The 14,171-nt window shown below is 39.9% G+C and overlaps 1 protein-coding gene across 1 annotated transcript in view; it reads right to left on the reverse strand.

Moving 5' to 3' along the window:
* Positions 1-445: 445 nt before the first annotated feature.
* LOC139710530 (protein MTSS 2-like) overlaps positions 446-14,171 on the reverse strand; it is a 94,298-nt gene continuing 80,572 nt past the window's right edge. Inside the window, exons 5-6 of the mRNA XM_071622464.1 lie at positions 12,295-12,386; positions 446-585 (exon numbers count right to left, since the gene is read on the reverse strand). Coding sequence (XP_071478565.1) covers positions 467-585; positions 12,295-12,386 — 211 coding nt within the window. The 3' untranslated portion in view covers positions 446-466. The remainder of the gene's footprint in view (positions 586-12,294; positions 12,387-14,171) is intronic.

A 14,171-nucleotide genomic window follows, 5' to 3' on the forward strand; every position in this document is an offset into this window, starting at 1 on the left:
CATGTTTACTATTTATTTTTATATCAATTATATATATGAATAAGCTTGAAATATTTTGTTTGAAATAATAAAACCATATATTGTCACATTTTATAACAAAATCAGATATGATCATTTTGAACACTTAAATTGGTTTTCTGAGGCACGGCTGTCAACTTAGTGAGTTGGGTATCAATGACGTTGCACCTTTTTGCAGGCTTTTACACGATTGCTTGCAGGAATTATTTTTTTTAAATCACGTACAGAGACAGTGTTTGCTTTCCACGTGTATAAATTGGTGAAAGGGCATATTTTTTACTCTTCTCAATTATCATACGTTGAAAATTCTCAGGACTGCCTCCCTTTAAGAAACAAGAGGGCAAAAAAGGAGGAAAGATGTAAAAAGTTCAGGCTTTCCAGAAGAAGAGTAGCTGGACAGTGCTACAGCCAGGAGTACGATGGCGCGGTACAGGTAGTCTCGCAAAGTTCAGGATCGGGTGTATGTACCTTTCTGACTGTCGAGGAACCCACCTTTTCTGGCTTTCTTCTGGAGTCGGATGGTGTCGGATGACTTCTTCTTAATCTCCTGCCTTGCCTTCTTGTACTCTGCAGAGGGAGATGAGAGAGAACAGAATGGGAGCGTGAGACATTGGATGCAGGCGTGTGACATAAAAGACATCGAGAGTGAAAGGAAGAAACACTCAAGGCCGCAGAAGGCAGACAACCTGGCTGTCCCTAATGCTCCAATTTCTTGATTTCATCCTCATTCTCATGCAAGGAACTTCTCTCGCTCTCCTTTTCTTTTTCTTTTTCTCTCTTTCGCTTCTGAATTATCTCTCCAATTGTTTCTGCCATCGGTATTTGGGTCGAATTCCCCCCACATCTGTGTCGCACTCCTGGATGCTGTCACTGCAGCTTTGGTGAGAATGGTCTGTGATAATGCACAGGCAAAGGCAGATATCCCAATAGATTCAGTTTATAGCACAACTAGTTTATGGACATGAATCTGCTTTCTTTCTGACCTTTTCCCCTTATTTTAATGCTCATACTTCAATGGGAAAAAAAACACACGTATCTTTGAAATCAAAACAAAATCAGCACTTATCTTTTCCAAAATATGAATGTAGTAATATTCATATTTTGCTGATTTTCATATTTAATGCTGATTCTCAAAGAGAGATCAAAACAATAAAATGCAATGATTGAGGGCAGGCAAGTTAATACAGGTCTACATCCTCTTTCCCTTTCTAACTAATAATGTACCTATAATATATCTACTGTATTTTATTATTAATAAATTTATACGTTTAAAGTCCATTTTGATATAAAGCACTGTAAGAATGACACATCTGAAATGGATAGGTCAACATTTGGCATGTTGTAGATATGTCAGAGCTCGACATCAGCGGTGGCCCAGGGCCACTAGAAGTTGATGTCGGGCCATCAAATTTTCAAAATGAATGTTTATATTACCTTTTATTTTAGGCCACTACATTTCTTTTTCAGGCCACTACATTTCTTTTTCAGGCCGCCAAGGAAAAGAAACAAGTGTCGAGCCCTGTATGTTGACTGATATCAGGCCAAGGTTGACTAGAAATCATGAACAACACTTTTCATTACAGTTTCACATCCAAAATACTGACAAAATCATAGGACGTAAACTGTTTGACTGAGACATACTGTAAAAGTGGAAATTTTCGAGGTGTTGAAATTTTCGCGCGTTTCGCACAACGAGAAACTAGCGCGAAAATAAAAGCACGCAAATATTTTTGCTTGCCACGTGTTCCTGTGCGTGATGTCTTGATTCCGCGGAATTAAAAACACGCGAAACTCTTCTCACCCGGCCAAGCGCCAAAAATTAGTCGTGCCAAAATATCCACTTTTACAGTAATCATGATTTGTTCATGAGTGCTCTAATACCTAGAGCTATTGGTATCAAGTTCAAATTTGTGCTGTGTTGATTGGATGCACATCACATTCACGTATGCACCCATCATCATGGGTCTGTGACCCTTCACTTGAACTTTATTCATTCAAGCATTCAGTCTAAACCACGTGACAGCCTATTCCACAGACTTACACGCATGCACACGCCCACACACACACAAACACACATACACACACGCTCACACACAAACGCACATGTGCTCTCAGACCGGCTGGCTGGTCATCCCTGCTAAAACCATTTCATGGTTCAGGGTTCCACATCATCCTTGACATGTGGGCAGGAGGCAGTGAGCGAAAAAAACGAAAACCAAAAGCAAGAAAGAGAAAACTTTCGCCAACTGCCGCTGGACACGTGTGGGGTGACGGGAATAAGGATACCAGCTGGTGAGGCTGCTTTTGGAAAGGAAAATGGGGGGGGGGGGGGGGGGGTGGGGCAAACTGAGCAACCTCCTGAGGACCTTCACAGATGGGTAATCATGTATTCCTTATTCCGGGTCAGCCAGCTGTCCATTCTGAAAACAGTGAAACAAAACCTAGCAGGAGCACCACCGACAAGGGGCTGGGTTCATCTGGGCAAAACGCTAGGCCCATTTCACGCACAAGTATCATTGGTTTTCACATCGCATTGCAAAATTCAATTTGTAAAATCTGTTCATTTCACATGTCTGTGAACGGGCCTCCCATCTTTATCTTCATCTTGACACTTCAACATTGTTGAGATGCAGTGTTGGAAAACATGATAGGTATGTTACACAGAGCGAAAGGCCTACAATTTGCATCATATTCTTATACATGTAGCAGATCTTTTCTCCTGCTGAACATCAGAAAAGTAAGAAACGTACAATGACACACAGCACATGTACACAGATTAGCATACTCCCTACATACAGTATCATTACAAGATGCCTATTTAATGTCTGAAAACTCATTAACCTTCTGAGGATGAAAGATGCCCTATGATGAATTTCATATGACGGAAGAGTTGCAGGAACTTTTTGTGAGTCAGTACGGCAGACAGGACAAATAGTCATCCAATGTTATGTAACATGGGAAATCAAGAGCTCCACGATGCAAAAGAAGGCTTCACCCTCCGAGGAATGTTTTAACATGAAAATCACTTCTGCAGTTATTTCTTACGACCACAAACTTTGAGGAGTTTGAAGGATTTTATAAAGGCAGTATACTCATCCACAGTCTTATTATGATTCAAGGTTTGCATACAAGCAGGAACCCTTCATAGTGCTGCCGCGGGCCCAATCCTCTTTGAGTGATTGAAGAGGCTGATTTCCAGTTGTCATGAAAATGGATGAAATTTTTGAAGGAGAACAAGCTTCAACAAGCTTATTCATCACAATTTATTTTGTCAAAATCATTCCCTCTTGCCATTCATTTCAATGCTCAATCTCAAATGCATTCCAACTGCTTTTTCCTCGCCTAATGATGGACAAGGCATTTTTCACTTCGCACTACTCTGTCCAAATTTAAGGGAAAATGGGTGAATGATCACGACTTAAGTACAGACCTACCATTTGGGTGATGTTCATTCTTCTGAATGTTTATTAATCCTAAAATGAAATGAGGTTCATTATTATGAAGGTTGGTTATTCCAAAATACACACAAATTCCATATAGGCCTACTTAGATGTTCATTAATCTGAAAATAAAATAGGGTACATTGATCGAGACATATGTGGCATTATTCAGAAGGTTTGTTCTTCGAAATGTTTGTTAGTCTGAAAATGAAATGGTTAGTTATTCCACAGGATCATTGATCCGAAAATGAAATAACGTTTATTGCTCCAAAGGTTGGTTAATCCAAAAATGAAATGCAGTTTTCTATTCCAACACTGAAAACAAAGGTGTGTAGTAACGAACCTTCAGAATTACAAACCTCTTTTCATTATTGGATTAACGAACCTAACCAACCATATTTCATGTTCAAATTAATGAACCTTTGAAATGACAAAATTTACCTAAATTTCTTTCTTTTGTAGGATTTTTCCTTCTTTCTTTTTTTGTCTTGATAGTTTGGATGTTTGAGTCCTGTTAAGGAGGGAGTCAGTAAAGGGAATCCATCCCGTATTTCTTTGGTCCATACTGTCAAGAATGGTACTGGTTTTTATTCAAAATGCAGAGCAGATTGGCTTTTCAAGACAATGTCTCCCAAGAATACTCTCGCTGATTTCTTGTGAAACGTTGCTAGGCTGTAAAATCTTCCATGGGTCTTAAAAATGAAAGACTCGATCGTGTGCAAAACTGTCGTAATTGCAAAACAGGTGGGGGACTGTGTCACGTCCTATATAGATCCCATCACATCCAGGGCATTATTAGTGTATGGAGAGTTTCTCACATTAAGCCAGGAATGTAATAAAGTCTGCCTAGAATTGAGAATTCAGTAGTTGTGCCCTTTTCCGCACCCCCCTTCCACGCAGCATACCGTTCTCAAGACCAGGGTAATCAAAGTTGACACGGAAGACTCACGTTTAGGCAGATGTCGTCTAGAGAGCTCTAGATTCGGTTTCGCTCACAGAGGTTGAAAGAGAAACTTTGTACCACTCTGCAGCCTTCATGCTGTTGTCGTTTGGTTTGGTTGTTTTTCAAACACTAATAAGGAACCATGCATTGGGGGTCTGGGCCTATAAACCAAGCCTATACTGTGCTAAAACCCCAAGTATCCATTTATCAGCTACTTCATATCAGCCAATGTTGGTGAGACATAAGGAAACTTACAAATAGATAAAATATGTGGTGAATATAATATGATAAAACACTGAAAAATACCCATCAATTAAATTTGCTACTATTTTTTTTCTTATAACATCTTTGAGGTTGGACCAAAAAGCTAGATAGCAGAGACTGATCTGTGACAGTCGGTAAAATCAATTATGGCATCAAATACTGCTACCTGATTACGTTCGTTTTGCAATGTACCTTCCATCTAAGCTTTCTTGATTGATGATTCTGACAAATGTAGCACTCAATTATTGGTCACCCAAATTTTGCTAAAGATGTGAACACTTGGGTTATTAGATTAAGGGCATTAGGCAAGTACTCACAGATTCCAAGGTCTCATGATAAAGCTTGTAGGTTATATAGGGCCACTAACTGACTCTGGAATCAGATAAAAAAAAGAAGACTACAATTTTCTTGAATTTGATCCAGGAATTAAGACTATTTACACATCTGCCATTATCCAATTAAGTTTCTTCCTCTAACCACCATTCCCCGTGTCCGGCTCTCATCGTTTGCATTGATTGGCCATATTTGTGCCGACATGCATATGTACCAGATACCAAAATCGGAAGGAATAGCTATGAATTTTTATCTTTTTGTAAGTCATTCAAAATAATCTACAAATATTAATTGACTGCCTGCCTCACAACACAATGTCTACAGGTCTATACATCAGGGTAATGGGCACACTTAAAAATGCATAGATGGGACTGCATTATGAATGACCTCCCACAGCAGCTGAACATCAGTTTGTGTACTGCTTTCCCTCACATGTCGAAAAGGTTTTGAAATCATATCTGATAGATATGACCTAGGTCCTACAATTTAATGTCAGAAGACATCATGTGAGCCTCCAGAATAAAGTCTACATTGTACCGATACTTGTATACTGATATATGCCCTAAAGTTCTTTTACTTTCTTAGTGGCAAAGGGGACAACACAAAATTTCATGGGCCTAAATCACTATGTTGTCTGCTTTGGTGAATGAAGCTATGATAGATTTTATCATGACTTTCAAGTTATGATGATATGAATCCTTTCCATTAACACCTATTTGGAAATACACAGTCAATAGCAGATATGATGAGCATAGAAAGAAAAAAAAAAATGGTCTGCCTGGATAACCTCATCCCACTGTACTGTACAATGCATGATTCCACCAATTTCACTTTGCTCCCGGCTTTGTGCTGAATTCTTTCATCTACCATAGTTCGTGGCACTGATTGCTATGACCCCGTCATGTAAGGGCAATATTTCCAATACTTCGCTATCTTCTGCAGATATTGAATCCCCCTGTCTACGAGGAGATTGAACACAAACATACACACACACACATACACACACCAGATAGCGCAGCTACCCCCTGCCTAACTTCCCTCCCATAGCTACTGATGTATGTAGCAGATGCTGTGCGAGTCGTAAAACGAGATGCATCACTGTCGGCGAATTCGTCCCGCGTTAGTCACTCGCGTAAGGAGAGGGAATCTGGGAGCAGAGAGTTTGGGGGGATGAGGTATCGGTTGGAAGATGGAACGCTGACGACGGGCAGGAACTGATTTGTGATTAAAGTATCACATTGCTGGCTGAGAGGGAGACAAACATTAGCTCCATTAGATGCTGTGTAGTTTAAGGCTCTGAGGGTAATCCCTAAGTGAGGATACTCAAGCTCTCATCTCCTGTCTCTGCATCTTCGCAAGAACACACACATCTTTTTGTTATTGTGTAATGGCGACTAATTGCCCGCTTTTTGAGTAATCCAGATTTATTGCAAAGTAAAAACAATATGCATGGATATGGAGTAAAAACATGAGCAAATCATTGAAAAGGTGACAAAAGAATAGAGAGCCTCAATTGGAAACCAAATAATTTGACGATCTGTCCTTTTTGAAATTCATCTCTATAGCAGATCTCAACATGCTCTGAATAATAGTATCAACAGCAAATTTTCCCTTCACTATGGTGAAAATGCTACAACAGAGCTCATTCTTGGCAAATCCCTGAAAGGATCACGAAGAGGCCGAATCAAGCCTTGAAAGTCAGCAGAAGCTTTTGCAAGTCTACCAATTAACACAGTGGAATGACCTGATATATCTTTCTGTAAAGAAATCAGTCTCCCAATACAGTCCCCTGTCAATGAGCATTTAAGGCTGAGACAACAAATCTTTGAAAATTCATAACTTGTCAAATCTTCATCAAACTTCACTGATAGGTTCTTCTACAATTTATACATTCCTTGAATACACACTTATATTTGGGGGTAAATTCCCCTTTAAATGTGCCCAATGTAGCCATGAATTCCTCCCTGTATGACCTCACATGAAAAGCAAGCAAGCAAACAAACAAACTGCAGTCATTCTGCTCACTTCTTCTACCAACCACTGTGGATGAAAATGTTCTGGAACATTCCCAGCAGTGGTAAAGGGAATAACACCACTCCTTCTCACACGTTTCCATGTCTACCCACTACTTTCATTCTGAAAAAAAAAAGCACCAGTCAGAGTTTCTTATCAGAAGGTTGTCTTTCCTTTCACTCTCTTGCCCTCTAACAAGGCCTCACCATGCCTGACAACCCCCCCCCCCCCCCCATTTGCGCCTACTTCCAAAGTCATTAACACTCATCTGCCATGCAATTATCAATCCCCATGTTCCCTTAACTCTCTCCCTCACAGGTGCCACAATTACCCATCTAATCCTATACAACATCCACCACTACCAAGGTTTCACATCTATTTCTCCACCCTCTCACCTATCCTTTTGACACCATCAAAGATGGTCTACAAGAAGCTCCGAGGCAAACCTGCCACTCTCCCATCTTTTCTCTTTCTCTCCATCTACCAAGGATACACCTTGTATTACCATATACCCTTCTCTCTAAATAGCACACTGTGATGAACTTCCTTCATTTAAAAATCCTCCACACCTTCTTTTTGATCACCTCCCACTCAAAAATTAAGAAGGAAATAATCCCTCGCCAAAGTGGGGATCTCACCATGCCCACTGTTGTATCATATGTGCAGAGACACTCTACAAGGTTTACAAGCCACTAAGCAACATAAAGGGTAACATGTGCATGGTTTGTCAGGCAACTTCCTGAACTACCAGATTCCAGATACTGTAAAAGTGGTTTAGCGTACAGAAACTTTTGCGGTTTCCATCAGTGCCGACTTTTTCGCGTGTGTTTAAATTCGCGGTCGGTAATGATACCATTGTAACAAACGACGACTTCAAAACATTTTCGCGTGATGTTGAATTCGCGGTTCAACCTCAAAGCACGAAAAGCGCGAAAATAAATCCATGGCGAAAGAAACCACTTTTACAGTACATAAGTTTATCATAAATACTAACACCCTTTTGCTTCTACTCCATAAAAAGACATTTCAATCTCTCCCGTCTCACTCCTACTATTCTACTAACAACGTCCCTTGAGAACACACACACAAAATACATTATAATATTAGCGCTTGGCATTCATGTCCTACTGCCTATTAAACCGATATCAACTAATCTAAAGGGCCAATATGCAGTACTCAAGCCTTTCTGTTTCTCAAGTGACAACAAAATCTCACATGCACACCTTACTATCAATTCTTTTCAGACCAGAAGCTTCTTTAAATGTTAGATATGATTATTGCTTTCCTTCTTGCAAATAAGTGTTGTTTAACAGCATATTCCTTTTGAAATAAATGACTCTAACACATGAAAATGAGCTATCAAGGCTGCATACTGTAGATGCTTAAGGCATACTGTAAAACGAGGAATTTTCGCGTGCATTTTAATTTCGCGAATTTCGCGAGCGCCAAAATTCGCGAAATTAAAATGCACGCGAAAGCTTTTGTCTACACTACATGCATTGAATGCCAGTAGCAATTCGCGAAAATTTCATGCCACGAAAAAGGCTGTCGGCTCCAATTCGCGAAAATTTCATGCCACGAATATATCATGTTTTACAGTAATTTACCATATTTGCAGATGAAACAAAAACCCAGCTTTATTGCTTCATATTTCTAAAATGTGAGTTAGGGATAGAAACAACCAATGTAGAAATTTGAATAAGTATAATTAATGTTAAGTGTTGTTAGATATATACAAAATGTGATCAACAGTTATAATAAAATGTTTCTAGACTAAACTGTCTACAGTGATGGTTTATTTAGAAAAACAGTGATATCTCCTTGTAATTTAGGCTCTACTCTGAAATTTGTACATGGTAGAATGTTTTGTGATACAACTGACCTACAATATGCATCAAATGTGATATCTCAATTTTTTTTTTAATCTCTGCTCCCAATGGTAAACAGTACCGGCGTCCTTTACATGTTGCCACTATAAACAGGTTGGAGGCCATTTTGACTGTGTTTATATCTGTCATGTCGGTAAGAAAATTACACGCATATTCTCCTCTACACATATCAATGGAGGTCATAACACATTCCCAGGCAATGTATTTCAAAATAGAATGACTACAAACAAGTATTATCTTCTGTTTTTTTCCGCCATTCAGATTAGTTAAGTTTAAACAGATAAATGAATAGATAGATAGATAGACAGACAGATAGACAGATGATATTTATACATGCATAAATGCATGCACAGCTTACAAATACATAAATAAATTCATCCTTAATTGTCCTTACTGTTTAATGATTACATGAAATGGAAATAGATATATGGAAATTCAACTCCATCATCCTTATCTCTCCCTCATTACCCAAAGGGAAGAGTGGCTCCTAACACACCTTCACCCCGATGGCAGACCACCATTTGCACCCTCTCTGCAAATTCCAGTCCAGAGCTACAAGGAGTATATCTATTCTTGAGATCCATATCTTCTAAACACCTGGCAATCCGTTCTCTTTACACCCCCCCCCCCCCACCCCCAGATAACCTTTGTTACATGCTCACCAGGTGAGATGAGAGGATGCTGTATGAAAAGCACACTGCCAGATCTCTCCCCCCAGAATCTGATAAATTTGTTCCCCCATCTTCATGTAACCCCCTTTCGCTGACACGATGCTCCCCTAGGGAAACTACACACTCAATCCCGGAAACAATCCCCCAGTTTTGTGTTTATCCATTGGATGCTAATATGATATAAATTGCCTTCCAGCTTTGCCAGGCTGGTGAAAGCCGAGGGATCACGTTTGAACAACTGTGGGGGAAACGTTTGATGAATGGAACTTCCAACATTTGGTGTGTGTGTGTGTATGTTTGGTTTTTTTTTTCAAGTCATTTGGTAAAGTTGTTAAATGATTAATAAGTTTTGCAAATGCAGTATACCGCAACACACATAAAGTGCCCTTGTCAACACCATCAATTTAACATCCTCCCACGTCCCATCCCCTCCCACACACCATCAACAAGACCATATCATGTAACAACGATCTTTCAGTTGTCCATTACTTTTGCTTCTTTTGTTTAATTTCAGCATATTGTGTCTCCTCGGGATTGCTTTGGGAGTAGACTCTAAGTTCACATTTCCACGCACGGGCACAATTCTCATTTGATGCGCCGATTACACCAAAGTCGGCCGTCGGTCTGACGACACCCACACTGAGTCAGATTTTGATGATGGTTCATGTGACAATAAAGCACGAGTCTGGTCGATGAGAAGACCATGGCATTGCAACAATCAGGAGTGGGACTAATTCATTTCTTTCTTGTTTTTCATTCATGTTGATGGGGGGGGGGGGGGGGGACAGCACATTGGAGCAGATCAGGTCATTCTTTAAAGGAAACCAAAACCCAAAGAGAAATGTGGATTGAGTGAAAGCAGCAACATCAGTAGAACTCATTAGCGAAAGTTTAAGGGTAGTAATTATTCCCCCTACTTTCAGAAAGCGGTTAGTCAAGTGCTCTTCCATTATGCTAGAAAAGTGAAATCATTTAATTTTCTTTATATTTTCTTTGTAATAGTTGTCCACACATGATGTCATAAACTCAAGCAGTCTCCTCATAATTATAATCGCGAATTTATACTGCGCAGTTTCTATGAAGCATATATACTCATCCAGCGGTTAAAAAACCAAAACTTTACCCGTTGAGGAAGGACTGGTTTTGCTACAACACGCATTTCCCATAGACCCCTGCCCGAGTATACTCTGGACTCGTCCTAAACAGGTTAAAAATTCAAAACTTTTCCATCGATTGTCAGATTTTCCTCAAACTTTCACTAATGTGTTCTACTAATGTTGCTGCTTTCACTCAATCCATATTTCTCTTTAGGTTTTGGTTACCTTTAAGATGACAAGATCCCAGTTGCAAATCATGTCTCTCAGGGTCCATTCCCATGGGGGAAGTGGGGGGGGGGGGGAGGGGAAGAGGAGGGATGGAACTGATGCCAGACATCTAAGGTCATGACAATGTAGAGTGATGATAGTCAAGATAATGTGATTCCAAGATGATTGATGAGCTCTACAATGTTACTGCCCACCACTTTAACAGTCATGGATCATACTTGCAAACCCAGTAGCTCAGCAACGCATCTTCTATAAGTGCACTTTGTAAGTTTGCCTGATTCTTCAAATAATCCTACAACATTTGTTCACATCTTGCCATGAGTTGGTGTAATGTATATTCCTAGACAACACAACAAGAATGACTGTTGAAACATTCTGCCATCAGCAAAGAAAAAAAGTTGCACTGAAATGTACTCTTGTCAAAAGGGAGAAAAGGAAACAATCCAGGGATCTATTGAAGGATAAGACACAATATGTAAGCAATGGTACACTGACATCTTCTGTTTTGTCCTTCTCAACATTTGTAAAAAAATAAATAAAAAGAATTAAAAAAGGAAAAAAATAAAATGAACCTAATTCTCCTTATTTCTCAGTTGCTCAAAGATTAACTACAACCTTCCACACAAATGCTGAAGGAAACACTATTGTAAAGGTGTCGATAATCATGTCTACTCAGAAATCTTGCAAACATTTCAGGTTATGAGATGACAACCAAAGCAGCAGCCCCAAAAGGGTGACCCCTACGTCTGACTTGTCAAGGGAACTATGTGAGAAAATAGATCACATTCTGTTGGCTCGAAACCAGAAGGTCACAAGTGTAACAACTCTCAGATCAATACAAAGTGTTTTTGCCTGTTTCTGTTGACATTAAGTGAGAAATGTATGGGCTTGTGTAAGTGTGCATGTGGGTATGTATGAAACATCAAAAAGCACACCGTGTTCTGCTTTTCAGTAGCTTTCTTTAATGCCTGAAAATACAGCATAGAGCATTCAAGATTAGAAATTAGACAGTAAATGATCCTAAGTATGCACAACTTCATACTGCAGTAAGATCATCTTCTATTGGGACAATGGCAATTGTGATGATTATGGTTATTATGATAACAGTAATGATGACTTTATGAAGATGACAGTAATAATGATAATCATAATAATAACAACTTTCATTATCATTGTCATCATCATCAGTAACAACAAGCTCATCATCACTATTAAAATCATAATATTGATAACAATAACAGCAACTATAACAAAACTGCAGCATATGTAATATATACTACACAGCAGAATGTGCTTAACAGGGTTGAGCGCTGTATAAACCCAACTTTGTCTTGAAAACACTGAAATCAACCCCAGTAGCTCCTCCATGGACGTTCTACCAGCCACACCCATACTAACCTTTGGTGTGGTCCTTGTCGAGCTGTGTTGTGTTCTTCTTCCATTCCTCCATCTTCTCCTGAAGGGGAGCTACCAGATATTCCATGATGGAGCTGCATCAAAACATAAGAGAGGGAGAGAACTGAAGCATTCTTGCAAGATCTGAAAGATGTTGTTACACTGCACAATTGAGCAGTGCATTTCATCTCTAGGGCGCAACACCCGAGGCAAACTATTAGGAAAATTTTCAGATTCACAGGGATTGATTTTGGATGACTGGGCCCCACCCTAGAGGCCACCTGAGGCACCGCCACCAAGCTGAAAGAGAGGCACTGCCTCCTCCCATTCATAATTCCTGCCAAGTTTTGCAAGAAGATGATGAAGATGTTAACATTTATGAAAATTAGCTAATTTGGCATATCTGGGCTCTACCCGAGGGACTCCCACAGGGCACCACCACTTTGTACTGTACATACTTGATTCCCTAACTCCATTGATGATGACTCTAATTTCCCTCCACATCAAGTACTTTTAAACTTCTTGTTATCACCCATATTTGCATGGATACCACACAGCACACTAAGATAATAACAGGTCACTGTACGAGACAGCATGTTGGGGTTACATAAGCAGATGCTGCTGTGTGTGTCCATGGGTGTGAGTGGAGATTACCAACATGTACATACGTGTACGGAAAAGTAGAATATCAGTTCCTGGATACCAATGGAGTATTACATAGAGGATACAGAGAAAACAACAACAACACTTTGATACTTGATGTTAACACTGGGTGACAGGAAGCTGTGGATATTTAACTATGTAAGATCATGTGAAAGATTGACATATTGCATAAGCCACCCCAGAGCAGCTTGCACACCTCACATGACAAGAACCCATCCCACACCTTCCACCCAGCCCTGTGTGGACTATATCCCCTTCATCTGAGATGAGTGGCGACCCCATGCGTCTGGAAGACATCTCCTTATTAATTATCCGTTGCCCGGCAACTAATTGACTGAGCTCCGCTTCCGTCATGGGCTGAGATGTATTCCCCTCCCTTGCTTGATCCTCCGCACCGCGGCAGGTAAGATCAGATGGACGTCAGACCACGATGGTGTATGTGAGGGGGGAGTGTTCAATTAGGCTTTCTTCTTGGTTAAGATACATTATGAATGTCATGTTTCCCATCTGCCGACGACTTTCCATGCATCGGCGAACAGAATTTGTTCCATCATAAAGTCAATGTGTTTCAGTCATCCATATCTTCAATCTCCTCCCTCGCTGCCCCCCCCCCCCCCCCAAAAAAAAAAAAAAATCCATATGAAAGCCTTGAATCTAATGGCAGTATTAGAACAATCCTGAACCAAGATAAAAGCTCTGTACCGTAAAGACAGATTTGTGCTCAAAGTCAAAACTCAACTCACCTCGCTATTGTTCATGTGTAGTACACAACTGATAGGCCCTACTATTTCAGTCTGTTCTTTCATAATAGATGCATTTAAAACCTGCAGAAACTTGCTAGCTAGCAAAAACACAGCTTACTTTTTATTTTCATTTGGAAGCCTAAAATGAATAAATAAATTGCTTAAGAATGTTCCCTATGCAAGTGTCCATACTGGGAAAATTCCAAGCAAAACTTTCCAAATTTGAGAGAAAATCACGACTTTTCAACATAGAGGAAGTATGAACCTAAATCACTCAGAATCAACTTGAGCTTTCTTTCAGCAGAGCTTAGTACCCATTTTTGTTTTTGTCTTTGTTTTTGTTTATTGTTTTTTGAGGGGGGCCTCTGGTAGACATTTTGACAGGAGAGTTTTCTCCTGCAAATTTTGGCATGGTTTCAGGAAATTGTTTAGTTTGAATCTAGGCACACCTCCAGAGAGAACATCTTTGGTTGT

The sequence above is a fragment of the Diadema antillarum genome, unplaced genomic scaffold (assembly GCF_040938485.1).
Source record: "Diadema antillarum isolate AM-2024a unplaced genomic scaffold, OU_Dant_1.0 seq00001539_RagTag, whole genome shotgun sequence".
In the NCBI taxonomy this organism is placed as follows: Eukaryota; Metazoa; Echinodermata; class Echinoidea; order Diadematoida; family Diadematidae; genus Diadema; species Diadema antillarum.